This window comes from Ambystoma mexicanum, chromosome 4p (assembly GCF_040938575.1).
Source record: "Ambystoma mexicanum isolate Mex_15411 chromosome 4p, UKY_AmexF1_1, whole genome shotgun sequence".
In the NCBI taxonomy this organism is placed as follows: Eukaryota; Metazoa; Chordata; class Amphibia; order Caudata; family Ambystomatidae; genus Ambystoma; species Ambystoma mexicanum.
Window position 1 is genome coordinate 1264134727 of NC_090927.1, and position 20908 is coordinate 1264155634.

Consider the following 20908-nt stretch of genomic DNA (forward strand, 5'->3'; position numbering starts at 1 on the left):
GAGACCAGTGATTGGTTATTACTACGAAAGACAGATCAGAAACGAAACTGATACTGGTTTTTTCTTTACCGAGGATTCCCAGCCTGACGACGGGGAATATTCATGAGCATGTGAATCCATGCCAGACCCATGCTGGAGAACAACAGTTACAGGTAAGTAACTTGTTCCTTATTGAACAATAAATGTTGTATGCAGGTTGGAAAAACGCCTAATCTAAACCTAAATCTAAGATGGGAGAAAGCGTCGACCATCAAATGAAAAATAAGGCAGTCCTAGTGGCGTTGTGTCAAAATAAAAGGGCCTATACTAAGAAACCTATTGCCAAACCTCACAGCTGATACAAAAAGGGGTGTTGAATTGTTCTCAGGAAAAAGAAAGAAGTGTTCCCAAATAATACATCTGGATGCAGTAGCCTGGGCCTCCCTTCCCCACCTTTTGGATACAGGGTAAGATGGGAGCATGGAGCACAGTATAGTCTCGGGCTTCTCCAGCACGAGACAACAGCTCCAATGGTAGTTCTTTGGACCACTGATGGCCAAGTCTCGTTTCCTGCGAGTCGCTTGCCTGATGTACAAAAACAAATGTTCTTTTAACAAATGAAAGTTCGTTTCCAAAGTTCACTTGGTGACGGGGTCACCCCAGGGTCTCACTCTTCTGGGTAATCACCCTTCTCAATTGTAATCCAAAGTTCAGGGATGGAGATGGTTTCACCTCTGGGTCCCCCTCTTCTGGGCTGCACCTTTACGTACCGTATTTCACAAATCTCAGTTTCACGTAGGGTGGTGCTTTCTGGGTCCCTTTCTTCTGGGCTGACCCAGAACAAACATTAAAACATTAAACAAAACAGTCACTTATGAGGTTATATTATAGGGTATTTTTTCCAATACTTTTTTTTTGTTTTTAAAGGCCATGATGGTGCAGTGATCTCTATTGGCTGGAGCCATGACAAGAATTTGTTAGTTTCTTCAGCAGATGACAGAACGTTAAGGATTTGGTCAGCACGGAGCACAGAACCGGCAGTCATCTTGGTAATTGATTACTTCATTTTCAATATATACTGTATTATAGATGTGTTCCAAGCTTCAGTGAGATGTTTTTGGAGGGTTTTGAATGAGATTTTGTGTGAATACTTGGAACTATTGCATCTGACTAATGATGTTGTGAACATTTCTGTTCATATTTCTGATGTGTGAGTGTGAGAGATTCAGAGAGATTGAGATCCAGAGAGACAGAGAGACTGAGATTCAGAGAGAGAGAGAGAGGTTCAGACAAATTGAGATTGAGAGGGATTGAGATTCAGAGAGATTGAGATTCAGAGAGATTGAGATTCAGAGAGATTGAGATTGACAGAGAGGGATTGAGATTGATTAATGGGATTGTTTTTGCGACAGACAGGCTAATATCCAAACGGGCATAGAACACCAATGAAGATGTCTGGGACAAAAACCTGGAACATGCACTCTCTTATCGTCATGGGGAATAAATACATATGGAAGCAAATGTCTCCTCACTATTGAAAGCCAGAGGGTTGTATCATTTCTATTCCTGAAGAATTACAAATACAAGTCTAGAAAGCAGCCAGACTTTTATGTGTATTAGAGTTTTGCCCTGATGAAGGATCTTAGATCTGAAATGTGTTGGATAGTTTAATGTGTCCTCTTGTAAGCACAAGGACTTGAACATGTCAATGAAACACTTTTAAAGACTGTTTTGCTCTACACAAAATGGTACTTTGAGTTACTTATGCATTTTTTTCTAAACAAGTTGTTAGAATGCTAGCTAAGGCACTACATGCAATCAAGTTATGGCAAGTACATTTTAATGTGATCAAAAAATTGTCATAGGCGTCCCTTTGCCAGAACGAACACGGCTACCCACTCGAGAGTCAGCAGCCACACTTTAGCTCACTGTACCTTTCACAGAAGGGAAATATCCATTTGGATATCAGTCTTTGTCCCGCCCACATGGGCATTCCAGCACTGAAATACTATGGCAATTCTCTTCTGAACAAAAGGGCCAACAGCAACCCCAGGCACGTGTTTCAGCCTTGTTGGGCCTCATCAGTGAGGTGGAGCTGTGCTTCTCTGAGCACAGTGAGCGAGGGTTCCACGTCTGGATGACCCTAGGAAACTTAGGGTGACTAAACCCAAGTCGCTTAAACAATCAGAAAATAGGCATAGGTGCCCCACTGCGAGAATGAACATGGCTAAATGACCTGTTCTTTGGGAAGGCCCACTTTAGAGTCTGCAGCCACACTTTAGCTCACTGTATCTTTCACATTTTAATGTGAGGTAGGATAAGAATTGTAGTAATCATTTATTGATTACTATTGGTTTACCAAACAAAACACATTATACATTTATTTCTGCATATTCCAATTGTATTCAATCATTTAAACAATAGCACAGATACAGATTTTAAAAAAAAACCCAAAATGGGGGCGTGGCTTCCAGCGCTGCGAGATGGCTGCTTAATTCGGAGCTCCTGCTCCGCTATCATTATTTATTACCAGAGGGGCACTAAATCATATTTCTTTCCTACAAATTAGCCTTACCTACTTCCTTTGCTTCTGGAGAACGCTGCAGGGTTCTTCTGCTTTCCAGCCTAATACCCTACCCTAACTGATGGGAGGGCCGACACAGCAGTGTCAAGTTCAAGGAGTGCTGCGCTTCCTGTTAGTCATGTCGGGTCGCATTTGAAGTTTGACACGGTCCGTATTTCCATCGAGGTGCAGCGTTTAACCACAACACAGGCAGCTGCATACAACGTTTGATTTCTACAGAATGCTGATGTCTTTCACTGTGTTGGAAGCTTATTTTTGAAGAATTTCATTTATACTAAATGACCGCATACATTTTACTAGCAATTAAGGTACTGTCAACCTATTGTGCTTTACTTAAAGAAAGGATTTCCTCAAAACTGGCATTAAGTGAAGTAACATTAATGAAGGAACTTTCAGCATCTGTTTTAAGGCTGGTGTCAATTATATAGTTTGCTTTCTTACAATAGTTACTTGAACAGATAAATAATTTATGAGACCTCTGCCAGTAAGCTCATATAAAAGAGATGACAATCTGTTTCTTTGGGCGAATTGCACATATTACGACTCTTTGCACCATTTTTGTCTCTTCTTTAAAGCTGTTCTAACGGCTGTCTCATAAAAATAGCTCATATTTTAAGGAGCCTTATGAAGTACAAGCAGTACTTTTAATACGTAGATACAACTTGAGACAAACGGTTTTTGACTCTCTTGGTGGACTATTAAATTTTTGTGGGACCCTAATCCACCTTCCAAGATGTCCTCACAAAAAGGTCAAACAAAGGTCTCTGCAAATAAAGAAACATCAGCGGCCACCTTAAAAAGGCCAAAAAGTGATTCCCCTCCTACTAATCGAACAATTTTGGAATCAAACTTGGAGACCATTCTAATGGAAATAAGAGCACTCCACCGCTTTATGGAGACCACTAACACCAAGCTCCAACAATTAGACGAAAGATGGATAAGCTTTGAGAACAGAATTGAAGAAGTTGAGAAGAGGGTTAGTGTCGCTGAAGAAGTTACCACAAGAGTTTCTCACATGGAACAATCCCTACTTGCCCTTCAGAAACAAAATGAAGACTTGGAAAATAGAAATCTGGCTTTGCAGAAGAAGTGGAAGGGGACGATGTGGCTCTTTTTCATAAGAAAACCCTGCCAAACATTTTGAATCTACAGCCGTCTATTGTCCTCAATATGCAAAGGGCACATAATATTGGACCTAATAGGGTCGAGTCACTTAAGAACACTGCATCAAGAACTATAATTTTCTTGCTTCTCGAATACACTCCACTCCAATTGATTTTGCACAAAGCTAAAGGGATTGAGCATCTAATATGGAACGGCCACAGGATCTTTATCTCACAAGAAGTGCCCAAAATTACAGCTCAACAGAGGAAATACCTACTTTCATAATGTCCTACGCTAAAGCAATTAAATGCTAGATACGGTTTGATTCACCCTTGCACTTTCAAGGTCACCATTAATGGTAAGACATCTTCATTCGAGGACCCAGCCGATTTAAAGAACTACATAAGAATGCAAAAGATGGAAGCGATGGATACAGGCAACGCCAGTCACACTTGATTTCTTCCTTCCTCACCGGCTTCTGCCTCATGATTGACTTCAAAAAGAAATTCCTTGGAATAATGAATAATCATCCCTCTGGAACTGTCAACCTATGGGCTTTTTGAAGCCGACTTTTTCTCTGTCTTTTGTTCATTGTTTCGCCCTACATCTCCTTATGGCACTTGGCATTGCGACTCTGATCTTTGAGCCTTTTATTTTTACTCTATTTCATTTCCTCATTTGTATTGGGTGGAAAAATCTCGAATACCATCAATCTATCAGTTCCTACTTGATAACACCCTACTGTCAGATGTCACAATGTTTTTTTTCTTGCTTTTTATACCCTTTTTTGTCATTTTATAACAACTCTCAGAACCCTATCTTTGCTCTGGAATTTGTAAGTCCCTGGATAAGCGGAATAAAACTGACTATGGACAGGTTTTAAACATTTATCTTTTATTAATATTACTATTACTCTTTCCTAGGTTGTGGCCTTGAGATGCATGACATGGAATGTTAAAGGTCTTAATAGCCCAATTAAGAGGCAAAGGGTACTTGCTTACATCAACAGATTCAAACCAACTATTGATAGCTTGCAGGAGACGCATCTATCATTACAAGAATCCATGAAATTGAAGTGCTTTTGCGTAGGCGTGGTATTGGCTAGTCAGGCAGATGGTAAACATAATGGAGTTTCTCTCCTAATAAAGAAGGGTACTAAGTATCAGATCCTACATAAAGACACAGATAATTGTGGTAGATAGGTTTTAGCTAAATTATCAATTAACTCTAAAGTTTTTCAATTCTAAATATTTATGATCCCACTAACCCTGATCCCAAGTTTTGGATCGAAATGAAACAGATGATCCTGCAAGCAGATCTTCTGAATCTGATAATTTGTGGAGACCTTAACAATATTATTTACCCCTTTTTAGATAGAAAATCCCCTTGCCAATTCAAATGCAATAAATCACATACTGAATTCATAAAATGTTTCGCAGAAATTGGTGTTGTTGACTAATGGTGGTTTGCTCATCCAAGCGATCTAGATTTCACCTTCCACTCCTTTCTGCATAACTTGTTATATGATATGATATGATATATGATATGGCATGTATAATGCACCTATACACAAGTGTTTCAAGGCGTGACAAGGCAAGGGAGGGGAAACAAAGGGAGGACAAAAAACAACAATCTTACTAGGCTTAGTGACATTGAGATCGCGCAAGTGCAGGGACCAGTGCAAGTATCAGACAGGAGATCAGCAGGGGATAGGAAGAGAGAAGGCAGAAGCAAAGAGGAACGCCTTGTGGTGCTTCCGGAACCGGAGATAGTTCTGCTCAAGTTTCAGAGAGGTAGTGAGGCTGTTCCAGATGGAGGCACTAGCCGAAGAAAGAGATCTGCCCCCAACTCGTTGCTTGGAGAAGCGACTGACCCTCAAGGAGTTGGAGGTGCTGTCACGACCCGTGACCCAGAACCCCACTGGCAGGGTCACATGCCAGGTAGGGTCAGGACTCAGGGTTCATTTGGGGCCCCAAGGGCGTTGCATTAACATCATAGACTCTCCTGGAGTCAGTCCTGGCGCCTTTGGCGCCAGGCTCATGTTCAGATTGGGACTTTACCTTGAAGGGACCTGAAGGGACTACTTTTCCTGTGAAGGCCTGCAGTCAACATGGAGGCACCCATACAGTCTAGTTCCTAGGAACCAGACTGTGCGGTGCAGTGTTTTAGGGTGTGGTAGCCTGGACTACTTTACCTGGACTACTTTACAGAGGGCTATATAAACCGCACCCAAGCTACAGAACGTGCTTCGCGTTATTCTGCAGCCAGCAGCGTGATGCCCATTGTGTTCAGAGACCAGCACCCGGCGATCCTTGAATAGCGGACCTGCAGAGGAGACAAAAGAACATCATTAGCAGTCTCTGCTTACCTGCAACTTTCCATCCGTCGATTCCTGCTGCTCGCGGTCTTCCATCCAGTTGGCAGCATCATCAGGACACCACGCTCGCACCGGAACGAAGCACCTGGAGGGAGAGAGAAAGAAGGACAACGTTAAACAGGTTACTCAAAGCATTCACGGCAGTAATCACAAAATCCTCACCTGGCTGGGCATTTCTTGGCTGGTTCCGCTCCGGAAATCTTCACATGCCCAGAAAGACCATCGCGACCTGAAAAGGAATAAAGAATACAGGTTAGCAAGAAAAGACATTACCGCGCTGCACCGCATGCTTAACCTACCATCCATCATATGCTCCTGCGTCCATCATCCTGGCAGGAGCCTGATCCAAGTAGCACACCCATCGAACCTCCGTGCACCTAAGGGGAAACAAACAAGAAAAGACATTATTAGCAAGAAATGGAAAGCAAGGACATTTAAAGACTGCTATAACCAGACTTACCTCCTTAAAGACACTTTAATGGGTTAGCACCAGTGAAGTTAACTTGGTCGCTTCAACCCGCAGAAGACTACATGCGCCCCTGCACAGAGGCAGGACGGAGAGCACGCCAGACATCATAACAAGGTGAGGAGTGGGCCATCTGGTCGAGCCCAGGGGGCTGGTGGGAGGAAACAAAGTCTGTTCCTAAGTCAAGTCCTCCTGTGTTTTCAGGCCCAACCTCCACTGAAGGCATCGTCCAGAATTGGGATCGTCCAGGGTGAATCCGGCAACCAGGGCATAAGGGGGTCCCCGTGGATACCAGGTGAGCGTAACAGAACACAAAGCCTCATAACATTATCCACCTGGGCGCCATGGAGACTTCAGAAATGGACCAACTGGCTCAGTTATTAGGACAATTATGCGCCAAAGTGCATTCGGCTAGGCAAGAGACTAATACCCTGCGAAGGGACCTTGTCGTCAACAAGGATCGCACTGAAGAAATTAGTAGGCAATTACTACAATCACAGGCTGGACAAGCTCCATTACCCGGGACAAATCCACCGGCACAGGCAACCACGTTGTCTGCCGCTCCAGTGCAAATCACCTTACCCGGAACAATACCGTTAGCACCGCCAGAAAGGTTTTCAGGTGATCCAAGGAAGTATGCTACATTTATGAATCAATGTCGCCTTCACTTCCCCTGCAGACCGGGCGCATTCCCTAACGATCAGGCACGAGTAGCATTTATTTTGTCATATCTGAGCGGTAGTGCAGCAGATTGGTCAGTTCCGCTTGTGAGCTATGATGATCCGTTACTACGTGACTTGGGGGCTTTCAAAGAGAAATGGAAAAGCTCTTTGCTCGACACACCCATGAACAAGCTGTAGACAACAAACTCTTATCACTCCGGCAGGGGAATCAGGATTTACTAACATACATAGCAACCTTCAATAGGTTAGTGGCCGAAACCAGGTGGCCTGAAGACAAGAGAACCACATTGTTTCACCGAGGCCTTTGAGGGGATTTAAATGACGTCTTGGCTCAGGTAGTTGATCCACCTAGAGACTGTAGTGAATTTATAAATCTGGTGGTGCAATTAGATCGACTACAAGATCGGAAAGCAGATCGGTCCAGATCAGACGCACGGGCCGTGTATCTACGAACCAAGGATGCTACTCCGCGCACGCCAGAGAATACTACAGAGCCAAAGCAAATTGGGGGAATACGACCACCGTTAACAAAAGCTGAACGAGACAAGAGAAGGCAACAGCAGTTATGTTTGTACTGCGGACAATCGGGGCATTTCCTAAAAGACTGTCCAATAAAATCCGCCAAGCAAATTGTGGGAGCTACAGAAAAGGATGAGAGTAAGGAGTCGGAAAACTGCCTAGCTCGACAAAAGTAGAGGTCAGTTTGTAGAGTGAGAAGAATGAGCCACCGACCTCACATTTTGCAATACCAGTGATCCTAATCAATCACCAACAACCTTCAAGGATGCATTCAGTTGAAGCTTACATAGGCAGCGGAGCAGTTGGGAATTATATTGATCAAGACCTGGCTGCACGGATGGGGCTTCCCTTAAATTTTAAGCCGAAAACAGAAAAGGTAACCACATTGGATGGGACTGAAATTGCTTCCGGACCAGTAACCCAATGTACAGCAGGAACAACCCTGCTGTGCCAGGATGGACACGAGGAATCAATTTCCTTTGATCTCATCAAGGCATCTCAGTTTCAGCTAATATTAGGGATGCCATGGTTAGTTGCTCATAACCGTTGGATAGATTGGCGAGCAAGAAAATTGACTTTTCCTCGTGATTGCGCTTCCACCTGTTATTGCCAAGAAAACAAGTCCAGTTTCAAAGTTCCTACGAGTCCTAGAATTGGTATATCTACACTTGGCGCAACCTGTACTCTCCCTGAAGAATATCAAGACTTCCAGGATGTGTTCCAGAAGGAACAAGCTAATACACTACCACCGCATAGGTCCTATGACTGTCAGATTGACATCATACCTGGTGCACAGATCCCTTGTGGCAGAATCTATGCGCACACAGAACCAAAATCCAGCATCTAAAATCCTATCTGGACCAGTACTTGGCAAATGGGTTCATTCGCCCATCCAAATCACCGGTTGCCAGTCCCCTATTCTTTGTACCAAAAAAGGAAGGGGACTTGAGAACCTGAATTGACTATCGCGCCCTGATCCAGATCACAGTGAAAAACCGTTATCCTCTGCCCCTTATTCCCGAAATGCTGGACCAGGTCAAAGATGCCCAGATTTATGCTAAATTAGACCTCAGAGGAGCATACCACCTGGTCCGAGTTAAAAAAGGAGATGAATGGAAAACAGCCTTTCGTACTAAATATGGGTTGTTTGAGTACCAGGTAATGCCGTTCCGGCTTTGCAATGCCCCGGCGGCGTTCCAATATTTTATGAACAACGTCCTAACGGAGTTGATCGATGTTTGCGCCCTGGTCTACATAGACGACATCTTAGTGTATTCAACCTCAAAACAAGACCATGTCAAGCAAGTCCATGCTGTCCTTGCCAAACTGTGCCAACATCGATTATACGCAAAACTCAAAAAAATTTTTCCACGTTAACGAAGTAGAATTTCTTGGTTTCATTCTTACTCCGAAAGTCATTCGAATGGATGCACACAAGGTGGATGCCATTCTTAAATGGCCCTCTCCAACCTCGTTAAAAGGAGTCCAGAGCATGCTGGGCTTTGCAAACTTCTACCGTCGATTCATTCCAGACTTCTCTCAGATTGTGCATCCGATCACTTTACTTCTGCGAAAAAACAATAAAAAATTCATGTGGACAGAAGACGCCGAAAAGGCCTTCCAAGAACTTAAGGAAAGGTTCACCTCAGCCCCGATTTTACGACACCCTCGTCCGGATCTCCCTTATATCGTGGAAACAGATGCTTCCAGCATAGCTATGGGGGCGGTTCTTTCTCAGAAAGACCCTGAAACTGGCCAGTTGCACCCCGTGGCCTTCTGGTCGCGAAAATTCACACCTCCTGAACTCAATTATGCCATCACCGATAAGGAACTGCTTTGATATAAAATCCGTCTTTCAGGCATGGCGACATTATCTCTTGGGGGGCCAGGCATACAGTCACAGTAATTACAGACCATCAGAATTTACAATATTTAAAAACAGCAAAAGCACAATCCTTGCGCCAATTACGATGGGCCCTTTTCTTCGCCGAGTATGACTACATAATCACTTATCGATCAGGCGTAAGAATTGTAAAAGCTGACGCACTATCTCGCATGGGCATCGATGAAAAAGAATATGCAACCCCAGATCCAGTGGCCATTATACAGGAGGACAAACCTTTAGGCCTCACCACAGCCTTGACACAAACAGAGCTTAGAAACGTGATCCAATGTGAAATAACCCCAAAATAGTTACTGGAATGGCATACCAAAGGAAAACAATACACCGTTAAAAATCAATTGCCATATTTTGATGAACGCCTGTAGGTGCCTAAAACCGAACTACTACAACAAATAATTTCGGACTATCACGATTCTTTGATGGAGGGTCATCCCGGAATTGCCATAACCCTAGCCAAAGTGAAATGCAATTATTGGTGGCCCACTTGGCGTCAAGACGTCATCCAATACGTTCAGTCATGTGGGGTGTGTGCACAAAACAAGTCATTGAAGCAAAAACCAGCTGGCCTCCTGCAACCATTAGAAATACATCCGGCACCATGGCACACACTTTCTCTCGACTTCATTACCGATTTACCTCCCAGCCAAGGATTCAATACCATTTTAGTAGTACTGGACTTATTTTCTAAAATGACATACTTTATCCCTTTCAAAGGCCTTCCGGATGCATCCCATCTAGCAAAGGTGTTTTTGGAAAACATTATCAAACTGCATGGATTCCCTTCAGTCCTGGTCTCTGATCGAGGCAGCCAATTCGTATCTAACTTCTGGAAAAAGTGCTGCGCTATGGCTCACATCGACCTCCGGCTATCCACCAGCCATCACCCCCAAACGGATGGTCAAACAGAGAGGACCAAGCAGACTCTCGAACAATACCTACGATGCATGCTGCACCAAGTCGAAGGAACCTGGAGAGGCCTCTTATGGATAGCCGAATATGCTTATAACAATTCATTGCATTCCAGTACTGGTCAGACACCTTTCTACACCCTCTATGGCAGACATCCACGTACTTCCGAACTAGACAGCCCTCCTAGTCTAGAAATGCCGGCTGTAAAGACTCTTCATGCAATCATCACTCAAGCCTTTAAAAAGGCAACAGAACAGTTAATCCAAGCCAAAAATAAGCAAAAAACGTTTTCTGACCAACATCGGAAAACGGCCCCTGACTATCAGGTAGGAGACAGAGTTTGGCTAGCCACAAAGTACATACCTCTAAAAGAAACCCAGACTTTTCACCCTCGCTATTTGGGACCTTATCCTGTTCAAGCCATCATCAATCCAGCAGCAGTTAAACTAGCATTACCAGCCAACATGCGAATTGACCCAGTATTACACATCTCACTGCTAAAACCAGTACCACCCGGTACACAAATTAAACCACCACCTGAACCTATAATGATCGATGGAGAACCTGAATTCAAAGTGAAAGAAATCCTGGATTCCAAATATACCAGATCCAAACTATACTATCTAGTGGATTGGAAGGGTTACGGCCCTCAAGACAGATCTTGGGAACCTAGTGAGAACATTCATGCCCCACGTTTAATTAGAACGTTTCATCAAAACTTTCCAGATAAGCCTGGACCAGGCAGGAGAATCACCTTAGGAGTGGCCTTGGAGAGGAGTGCTGTCACGACCCGTGACCCAGAACCTCACAGGCATGGTCACATGCCAGGTAGGGTCAGGACTCAGGGTTCATTTGGGGCCCCAAGGGCCTTGCATTATCATCATAGACTCTCCTGGAGTCAGTTCTGGTGCCTTTGGCGCCAGGCTCATGTTCAGATTGGGACTTTACCTTGAAGGGACTTGAAGGGACTACTTTTCCTGTGAAGGCATGCAGCCAACATGGAGGCACCCATATGGTCTAGTTCCTAGGAACCAGACTGTGCGGTGCAGTGTTTTAGGGTGTGGTACCCTGGATTACTTTACCTGGACTACTTTACAGAGGGCTATATAAACCGCACCCAAGCTACAGAACGTGCTTCGCATTATTCTGCAGCCAACAGCGTGATGCTCATCGTGTTCAGAGACCAGCACCCGGCGATCCTTGAATAGCGGACCTGCAGAGGAGACAAAAGAACATCATTGGCAGTCTCTGCTTACCTGCAACTTTCCATCCGTCGATTCCTGCTGCTTGCGGTCTTCCATCTAGTTGGCAGCATCATCAGGACACCTCCTCGCACCGGAACGAAGCACCTGGAGGGAGAGAGAAAGGACAACATTAAACAGGTTACTCACGGCATTAAAGGCAGTAATCACAAAATCCTTCAACAAGATTCAACAACTTCCAGTAATCCTTTCTCGAATTTCACCACTTTTTGTTCAGATTAATAAAGATGAAGACACCTCTACTGCCAACAATTGGGATGCCTATAAAGCAGCCGTAAGGGGACATGTCATGTCACAGGTAGCCAAAAACAAGAAAGAGGCCAGGAAAGATTTAGACGTTTTGTATAGCGAATTACGAGCTCCGGAGAGAGGGTAAAATGCTACAACAAATGATGTCTTGCTTAAACAATTCGAACTCTCCGTTTCGCTATTAACAAAAAAATACACAGAACAGGCATGTGATGTGCTTTTGAAATTTAAATCAGAAATGTATCAGTCGTCCAATAAAGCAGGCATTGCTCTGGCCTTGTATCTCAAAATTAAAAAGGAAAGATCCAGGATTTCTGCTGTCAAAAATTACTCCAGCAAAACAGTAACCACAGATGTGGATATCCTGGGTCTTTTTACAATATTCTACGAAAATCTATACTCTTCCCATCATACTGACACTAATCTTAACTTCAATGAATTTTTCGATGGCTTGAAACACAACCACCCTATTAATATTGATTTAAATAGCCTTGTTGGTCCTATTCATATTAATGAAATCAACAGGGTTATTCAAAATCTTAAAAAAGTAAAAGCCCTGGGACCAGACAGGTTTTCGATGGATTGTTTGGCACATTTTTACTGTACCCTATCTGCTAGGCTACAGTCACTCTACAGCTTCTTCTCTAAAGTTGATAAATTGCTGGGTTCCTTTACAGAAGCTCTGTTGATCGTATTTCCCAAACAAAGTAAAGTTAATGAACTACCCAAGAATTATAGGCCAATCTCGTTAATTGATCCAGACTGTAAGGTCTTTGCAAAGATTTTAGCCAATAGAATTGAATCCTTTATGTATAAATTAATCAATCCAGATCAAGTAGGATTTGTCAAAGGCAGATTTATATCAGCAAACTCCAGACCTTTCATGACCCTCTTACACTATATACATAAGAGAAATCACCCCAAAAGCCTTATTTGGTAATTGCACTGGATCCAAAAAAAGCCTTTGACCCCATTGAATGGGATTTTTTTTTTCAAGCCCTTAAATGGCATGGCATTGGGGATGGCTATATTAAATTAGTTAAGCTATTATACTCAGAGCCAAACGCTTCAATTTGTATTAACAATTGATGTTCTCCTAAATTCCCCCTCCATAGCGGTACCAGACAAGGATGCCCCCCAACACCTATTTTATTTGTATTTGCCCTTGAACCACTTTTGGAATTGATACATATGATATGATATGGCATTTATAACGTGCCTATACACAAGTGTTTCAAATACAAATGGAGATATGGTTGGGATTAGATGGCGGAGATATGCATTTAAACTAGCTGCCTATGCGGATGACATTGCTCTTCGTTGACAAACCGAACACATCACTTCCACACTTACTAGATATTATTGATCTTTTCTCTCAGTTTTCAGGGTACAGGTTGAACAAGGACAAATCTGAAATGCTTCCCCTTAATGCCTACTGTATTAAAGATGATCTCGCCCCCTTTGGTCTCAGTTGGAATCCTATTTCTATTGACTACCTGGGTATCTCAATTGCCTCCTCTCTGCCTCAAGTGATTAAAATTAACCTACAAAAAATATAATCAAAACTAACTGAATTTCTAACTACATGGGGGGCATGGCTTGACGGCCATGTAGGGGGACGTGTTCTGAGTCGCTCCCTTTGATCCTAGAAATAGTGAAGGCTCTACCAAGTATGGAATCAAACAGAAACATCTGTGGTAGTATGAAGATGCAGGGCTCCTCATGGCACTGATTTTAGACTGGGGCAGAATACCGGTCCAGAGATCAAGCCGAAAAGAGGAACCGGAAGAGTGCGTGTAAGCAAGATGACGACGTGCCCAGAACAAAGGACTGCATGAACCGAATTATACGGAGAACATACCAGCTGCTAGAAAAGAAGACTTCAAGCCATGACTACACGCCACATCATCATAAGGACAGTAAGAGTCAGGATATAAGAGATGGTGTACCGTGCACGACACCCGTGGTCCAGAGGGTGGAGGTCATCCCCGGCAGAAGTGACATGGAGACAAGGCAGAGAGACCCAGCTGCCCTGGTGTATACTACGCTGCAGCCGCGAGTGGAAGCAGAGAGGTCGAGTTGCAGAGTGTTTCCAGAGAGGAATAATAGCGGTCCGAAACAGAATAGAGAGCGAAATCCAGCGAGAAGGAGAAGAGGACTGTTAGGCAGAAACCTGTGCAGTTCCCTTAGGGACCACTGCAAAAGATTTAAGACTACAGGTGTTAGCAGTAAACCCACTTGGTAGCAGTCTGTACCACCCAGATTTACCTGGTAGCTGTGGCTGAGCAGTCAGACTTCCCTCAAGAAGAGTTAGGCAGTATGCAAAGTATACTCAATAGGTACTCAGATACAATAATACAAGCAACCACTGACCAGAGCTTTGGTATCAAAGTATATAATTATGTATTTATGAACACACAGTTGAAACACTCCAGCACTCTTATTGTAAAATATTCTAAACACAGTTACTATTATGATATATACACCCCTTTTTCCCTTATTAGAAAATCACAGTAAGACACCACTCATTTTCATACAGAGGTGAGTGCTTAACTAGATTGCACTCTACTAAGGTTGTGAAAAAGGGAGGGGAAAAGACAGAATATGCAGGATTACACCACTCTTCGATTCAGGAACACTATTAGCAAGGCGGAGAGCAAAAAGTCACTGGTGAGCCAAAGTCCAAAGGCTGGGCCCACTCTTAGAGAGAGCAGAGCACAAATGCGCCCAAGATCACACAGTTACACTAGGCTTAGAAATTCTTGCAGAGGGTTCAGAAAAGAGTTTAGAGAGGCTTAGAAAAGTTTAGCCAAGGTGTCCCCGGCTAACCCAGGTTCGAAAGCCGGGGGCTAAATCTACCCCGTACAGTCGGTTGCAAGGGAAGTCAGGCGGGACACGGTACCTTAAGTGGGAAGGATCCTCCAGCGCTGGCAGTTGTTCCTGGTAGTGGTTGCAAGTTGCGTTGTCATCCAGGGGAAGAGAAGATCTCGACGTGGAGGAAAGATGCAGGTCGTTGCACTACCAGGGCAGAAACCAGCCGTGGAGTTTTCCGGTAAAAGGTGGTCCCTTTATCTCGCGGTCGTGGTAAAACGTGGTATCCCGGTTGCCAGGGTGCTTAGCGCGGGCAAGGCGGCCACGAGATACGTCGGGAAAGCGAAAAGACGGTGAAACTGGTTAACCCCACCAGTCAAAGGAAGAAGACTCTCCAGCGGGAGATCTCCTCTGTCGTTGGGAAAAGTGGTGAGACGGTCCAGCAGGGCTCCACCGGTCGTGGTGTCGTGGCAGGTCGGCTCAGCTTCTCCCTCGTCGGATTCTTAGGTCCTGTGGCGACTTCTGAAGTTCCAGTCCCCAAATCCCTACTTTTATGCATCAAACCCCCATTTACTCAGCCTAGCTGTCACTCAAACATGCTAAGTGGTGAGCCGGCCGGCTCACCACTTGGGCCAATCAGGACGGAGTGCGACTTGAGTTGCCTAGACAACTCAGTCCAGGGTGCCTAAATTCCCCTCCAACCCGCCTAAGTACCCCAGACATAGTGGCACCACTTTGGAGGGCTTCTGTGGAGAAGCCCGCCAAAAAGTGGAAGAAAGGGCTCGACTTGGGTTGGAATCACAGAAGAGAACACAAACGCCATTTTAGAATCAAGTTTTGGCAAAAAATACCAACCGGAGAATTCATATTAATTAAATAAACCGGCGGTATGTTCGAGGCTTCCTTAAATAATTAAATAAAGATAGTAGCCTAAAACAATGGGAAATCCCATAGGAAAATATTTGCGGTTGAATATAAAAAGTAGTATCCACTGCCACCAGCCAAAACTCGATCAGGGGGGACGGAGACGTGCCCCCTCGACTAACAGACCCTGGGGCAATCGAATTGCCCCAGCCAGTACGTCCACAATATGATGGTTTGTACTGGTTCTGTTCAGAATTTAAGACTAGTAAAGTCAATGGTGACTTTACATGCCCTGGGAGACAGTAGTCAGTCCCAGGGTATGGAGTCTATACTGGGGGGTCACTATGACACCCCTTTGCTACTGCACAGAGGGTGCTGTGTAACACACATCACAAAAACACATGAAACCCTATGGAGTAAAAGACCCCATAGCCCATTAAACACATCTAGATTCAAAGAAACACACTCAAATCATGTCCAAGAGTGAGGGTAAAAGAGTCTCACTCTTGGCAGGAGAAAAAATGAAACCCCAAAAATCCAGCAAAGCTGCTGGGGCACTCACTAGGTTAGGAAATTCAGTCTAAACAGAGAATTCTCCCTAACACTCACCCCCCTCAGACTAAGGGACAGGAGGATTTAATCCACTCCTGGATGAACCTCATACCTCTAGTCGATGACATACATCCTAGAGAGTCCATCAGCATTGTGATGGTGACACCCTGACCTGTGCTCAATGGTGAAATCAAACCCTTGCAGGCAGATTGACCATCTCAATAGTTTTGGATTTTCTCCCTTCATTTGCATTAACCATCTCAAGGGCTGGTGGTCAGTCTGAATGACAAAAGTAGAACCATACAAGTGTGGCCTAAACTTCTTCAGTGCCCACACAATAGCAAAGCATTCGCTTTCTATTGTTGCCCACCTTGTCTCAGGATCCTTCAGCTTACGGCTGATGAAGCAAATTGGGTGCTCCCTACCCTTCTCATCCAGTTGGCTGAGGACTGCACCTATACCTACATTGGAAGCATCAGTTTGTACAATGGAAGTTTGGTGATAGTCAGGAGCTCTCAATACTGGAGCTTGGCAAAGAGCTTTCTTCAGTTTTTCAAAGGCCTGATTGCGCTCCTCATTCCATTTGACCTTCTTAGGGAATTTTGGAGAGGATATTACATTCAGTGGAGAAGCTATGGTCCCATAGTTCTCAATGAAATTCCTGTAGTACCCAGTGAGGCCTAGGAAGGCTCTCACTTGGGTTTGAGTAGTAGGTGTTGTCCAATTTTGCACAGCTTCAATCTTGCTGAGCAAAGGCCTTATTTCTCCACCTCATGTCCAAGGTAGACCACCTTACTTTGACCTATCTGGCATTTACTTGCCTTGATAGTCAAATTGGCCTGTCCAAGAGCCTGCAAAACATGTCCTAAGTGGTTCACATGATCCTCCCAGGAGTGGCTGAAGACTGCAATGTCATCCAAGTATGCCATGCAGAAGTCCTCCATTCCAGCTAGAACTTGGTTTACCATCCTTTGGAATGTAGCAGGTGCATTTTTTAATCCAAAAGGCATGACCTTAAACTGGTACAAGCCAACTGGGGTGGAAAATGCAGTTTTCTCCTTGGCATGGTCTGTCAAGGCTATTTGCCAATAGCCTGACGTAAGGTCAAATGTGCTGAGGTACTTGGCTGCACCAAGTTTATCCACCAACTCATCTGTCCTTGGTAAAAGGTGGGCATCAGTCTTGGTGACTGTATTAAGAGCTCTATAGTCCACACAGAATCTCAAGTCTTTGAACCCTGACTTTGGTACTAACACAACTGGGCTAGAGCATGGACTAGTAGAGGGTTCTATTACCCCGAGATCAAGCATCTTCTTGGCCTCCCCCTTGATATGGGTTCTCACATTTTCTGACATTCGGTATCCTCTGCTTTTGACTGGCAGACAGTCACCAGTGAGTATCTCGTGCTGTCCCCAAGGGGTCAAGCCTGGTGAGAGTGAGAACAGGGAGGAAAACTGATTTAACATAGATTTGCACTCCTCTTGTTGCTCAGTTGTCAGATCTGAAGAGAGATTGACTCCTTCAATTTTTTCATCCAAAGGTACACTTCTGAGGAGATCAGGGAGAGACTCACTCTCTTCTTCCTCTGCTGCTGAAGCTAGAAGCAAGGCTCCTACTTCAGGTCTGGAGATGTACGCCTTCAGTCGGTTGGTGTGGAAGACTCTAGGAGCTTCCCTGGGTCTGCCCAGATCCACCAGATAGTTGACCTCCCCAAGTTTTTCAACAACTTTGAAGGGTCCCATCCATTTGTCCTGCAAGGCCCTCTGCCTTGTGGGGAGCATAACGAGAACTAGCTGGTCTTGAGTGAACTCAACTATGTTAGCCTTTGTATCATGCCAATGCTTGACCAAAGCTTGTCCAGCTTTCAGGTTATCACTAGCTTCTGCCATCATGTGTGACATTCTCCTTCGGAGACCTATCACATAGTCAGTCACTCTGACTGGCTTGAGGGGGGGAGCGCCTTCCAACCCCTCCATAATCAGGGCCAATGGACCTCTGACCGGATGGCCATAGAGAAGTTCAAAGGGAGAATAACCTACTCCCTCCTGAGGGACTTGTCTATAAGCAAAGAGAAGGCATGGTAGTAGAAGGTCCCACTTTCTTTTCAGGGGTTTCTCTAAAGCACCTATCATGCTCTTCATGGTTCTGGTAAATCTTTCTACCAGCCCATTGGTTTGGGGGTGGTAGGCGGTTGAGAACTTGTAAGTAACTCCACAGGTTTTCCACTTGGCTTTCATGTAGTGGGACATAAAGTTTGATATCCTGTCAGAGATTACTTCCTTAGGAAACCCAACCCTGGTAAAAATACCAAGGAGGGCCTTAGCCACAGCCAGAGCTGTAACAGTTCTCATAGGTATTGCCTCAGGATATCTAGTAGCATGGTCTACTACAACAAGGATAAACCTGTTGCCTGAGGATGTAGGGGATCAAGGGGACCAACAATGTCAATCCCTACCCTCTCAAATGGGACTCCCACAACTGGGAGAGGCACTAATGGTGGCACATTCTTAGCGCCAACCTTACCAGAAGTTTGGCAGGTATGGCAGCTCTTGCAAAACTTATCTACTTGAGCCCCCATTTTTGGCCAGTAGAAGTAGAGTTAGAGCCTTTCCTTGGTCTTCTTGAAACTCAAGTGACCAGCCAAAGGAATCTCGAGGGCTAAGTGCAAGAACTGTTGTCTGTTTTCTTGAGGTACTACAAGGCGTTTGTAGTCTCCAGGTTCAGACTCAATTGGTTCACTGTAGAAGAGGCCATCTTCCCAGTGCAACCTATACTTCCCAGGCTCCTGCCCATCAGCCTGAGCAGCTGTCTGTTGGCGGAGACCCTCCAGAGTTGGACATTCTCTTTGTCCCTTACCGAAAGCTGCCCTGCTGGGCCCACCTTCTGCCAGTAAAGACTGCAGCTCAGGATGGTCCTCAGGGTCTAGATCTCCAATAAGTTCTTGGCCTCCCACTAGCTCTTCTTCAGAGTCTAGTTCAACCATACAGGGTTGTACCTCCCTCTCAGCCTCAGCTGGAGGGGGAGTTACAGGTGTAACTGTTGGAAGCACTGGAGTGCTTGCTGCTGACTTTTTCCTAGAAGTCTTGGGTTGCCCCTTTGCTCCTGATCGGGTAGTTACTGCAGTGAGTTTCTCCAGTGGCAAAGGAGTGATCTCTGTCATCATCTCCTGAGATAACCCTCTCAGGGTTTTCTCTCTTGCAGGTTTTGTGAGCTCCTGTAACCTCTTACTAGGTGGTATGGGGGTATGTGACACAACTCCAAGAGCTTTCAGGTCATTACCCAGCAGAACCCTACCTGGCACTTCACATTGTACACTGACAGGTATTTTTACAGCCATGTCATTACACTGGATGAGAACTGGTAACTGGGGACACATCTGCACAGACCCTCCAGCTAACTTGGTGAGGCATTTGGGAACAGGGGGAAGCCTAGAGAACAACCAGGTGAGTAAGTCATTTCCTGTGATGTTCTGGAGCCCATGATTATATTCAAACAGAGACAACCAATCCAACACATCCAACTTAGGCTCATACATACCAACCAATTCTTTAGGCATCCGGGGTCTTTTAGGACTGGAACTTCTAGAGGAGCCAGAGAGAGAAGCATTTTCGACAGACAATTTCTTCATTTCTAGCTCATGTTTGAGCTCCATTTCCCTTAGCCTTAGTTCTTGATTCATTTCCTGATGTCTCTGTTCAGCCAGAGTATTCAGTTTCTTGAACTCTAGTTCAAGTTTCATTTTCTCTAATTCAAGATATTGGGGACTTAGTGTGGGACTTGGTAAAGGCCCAGTAGGTACAGCAGGTAGGGCAGACAGAGGCCTAGGGGGACAGTCACAGCAGCCTCACCCTCCTCTTCTGACTCTTCCTCAAGATTATCAACATTTGGATCAATATCAATTTATATACTGTTATCTACATTTTCTGGCATGGCAGGTTCCTCAGACCCATCATCCAGACTTTGGTTAGCTAACAACCTTTCTATTAACTCCATTTTCTTTCCTTTAGTCAGGAGGTTCTTATGCTTACGCAATAATCTTAAACAATCAGCAGTTTTTGTAGCAAGGGACCAGGTAATGCCGTTCCGGCTTTGCAATGCCCCGGCGGCGTTCCAATATTTTATGAACAACGTCCTAACGGAGTTGATCGATGTTTGCGCCCTGGTCTACATAGACGACATCTTAGTGTATTCAACCTCAAAACAAGACCATGTCAAGCAAGTCCATGCTGTCCTTGCCAAACTGTGCCAACATCGATTATACGCAAAACTCAAAAAAAAATTTCCACGTTAACGAAGTAGAATTTCTTGGTTTCATTCTTACTCCGAAAGTCATTCGAATGGATGCACACAAGGTGGATGCCATTCTTAAATGGCCCTCTCCAACCTCGTTAAAAGGAGTCCAGAGCATGCTGGGCTTTGCAAACTTCTACCGTCGATTCATTCCAGACTTCTCTCAGATTGTGCATCCGATCACTTTACTTCTGCGAAAAAACAATAAAAAATTCATGTGGACAGAAGACGCCGAAAAGGCCTTCCAAGAACTTAAGGAAAGGTTCACCTCAGCCCCGATTTTACGACACCCTCGTCCGGATCTCCCTTATATCGTGGAAACAGATGCTTCCAGCATAGCTATGGGGGCGGTTCTT

General features: G+C 44.6%; 1 protein-coding gene across 3 annotated transcripts in view; it reads left to right on the forward strand.

The window, feature by feature from the left end:
- Positions 1 to 20908, forward strand: part of WDR27 (WD repeat domain 27) — a 2413256-nt gene that overhangs the window by 1864177 nt on the left and 528171 nt on the right. For all 3 annotated transcript variants that reach the window (XM_069606956.1, XM_069606954.1, XM_069606955.1), the window contains exon 18: positions 907 to 1028. In XM_069606956.1, coding sequence (XP_069463057.1) covers positions 907 to 1028 — 122 coding nt within the window. The remainder of the gene's footprint in view (positions 1 to 906; positions 1029 to 20908) is intronic.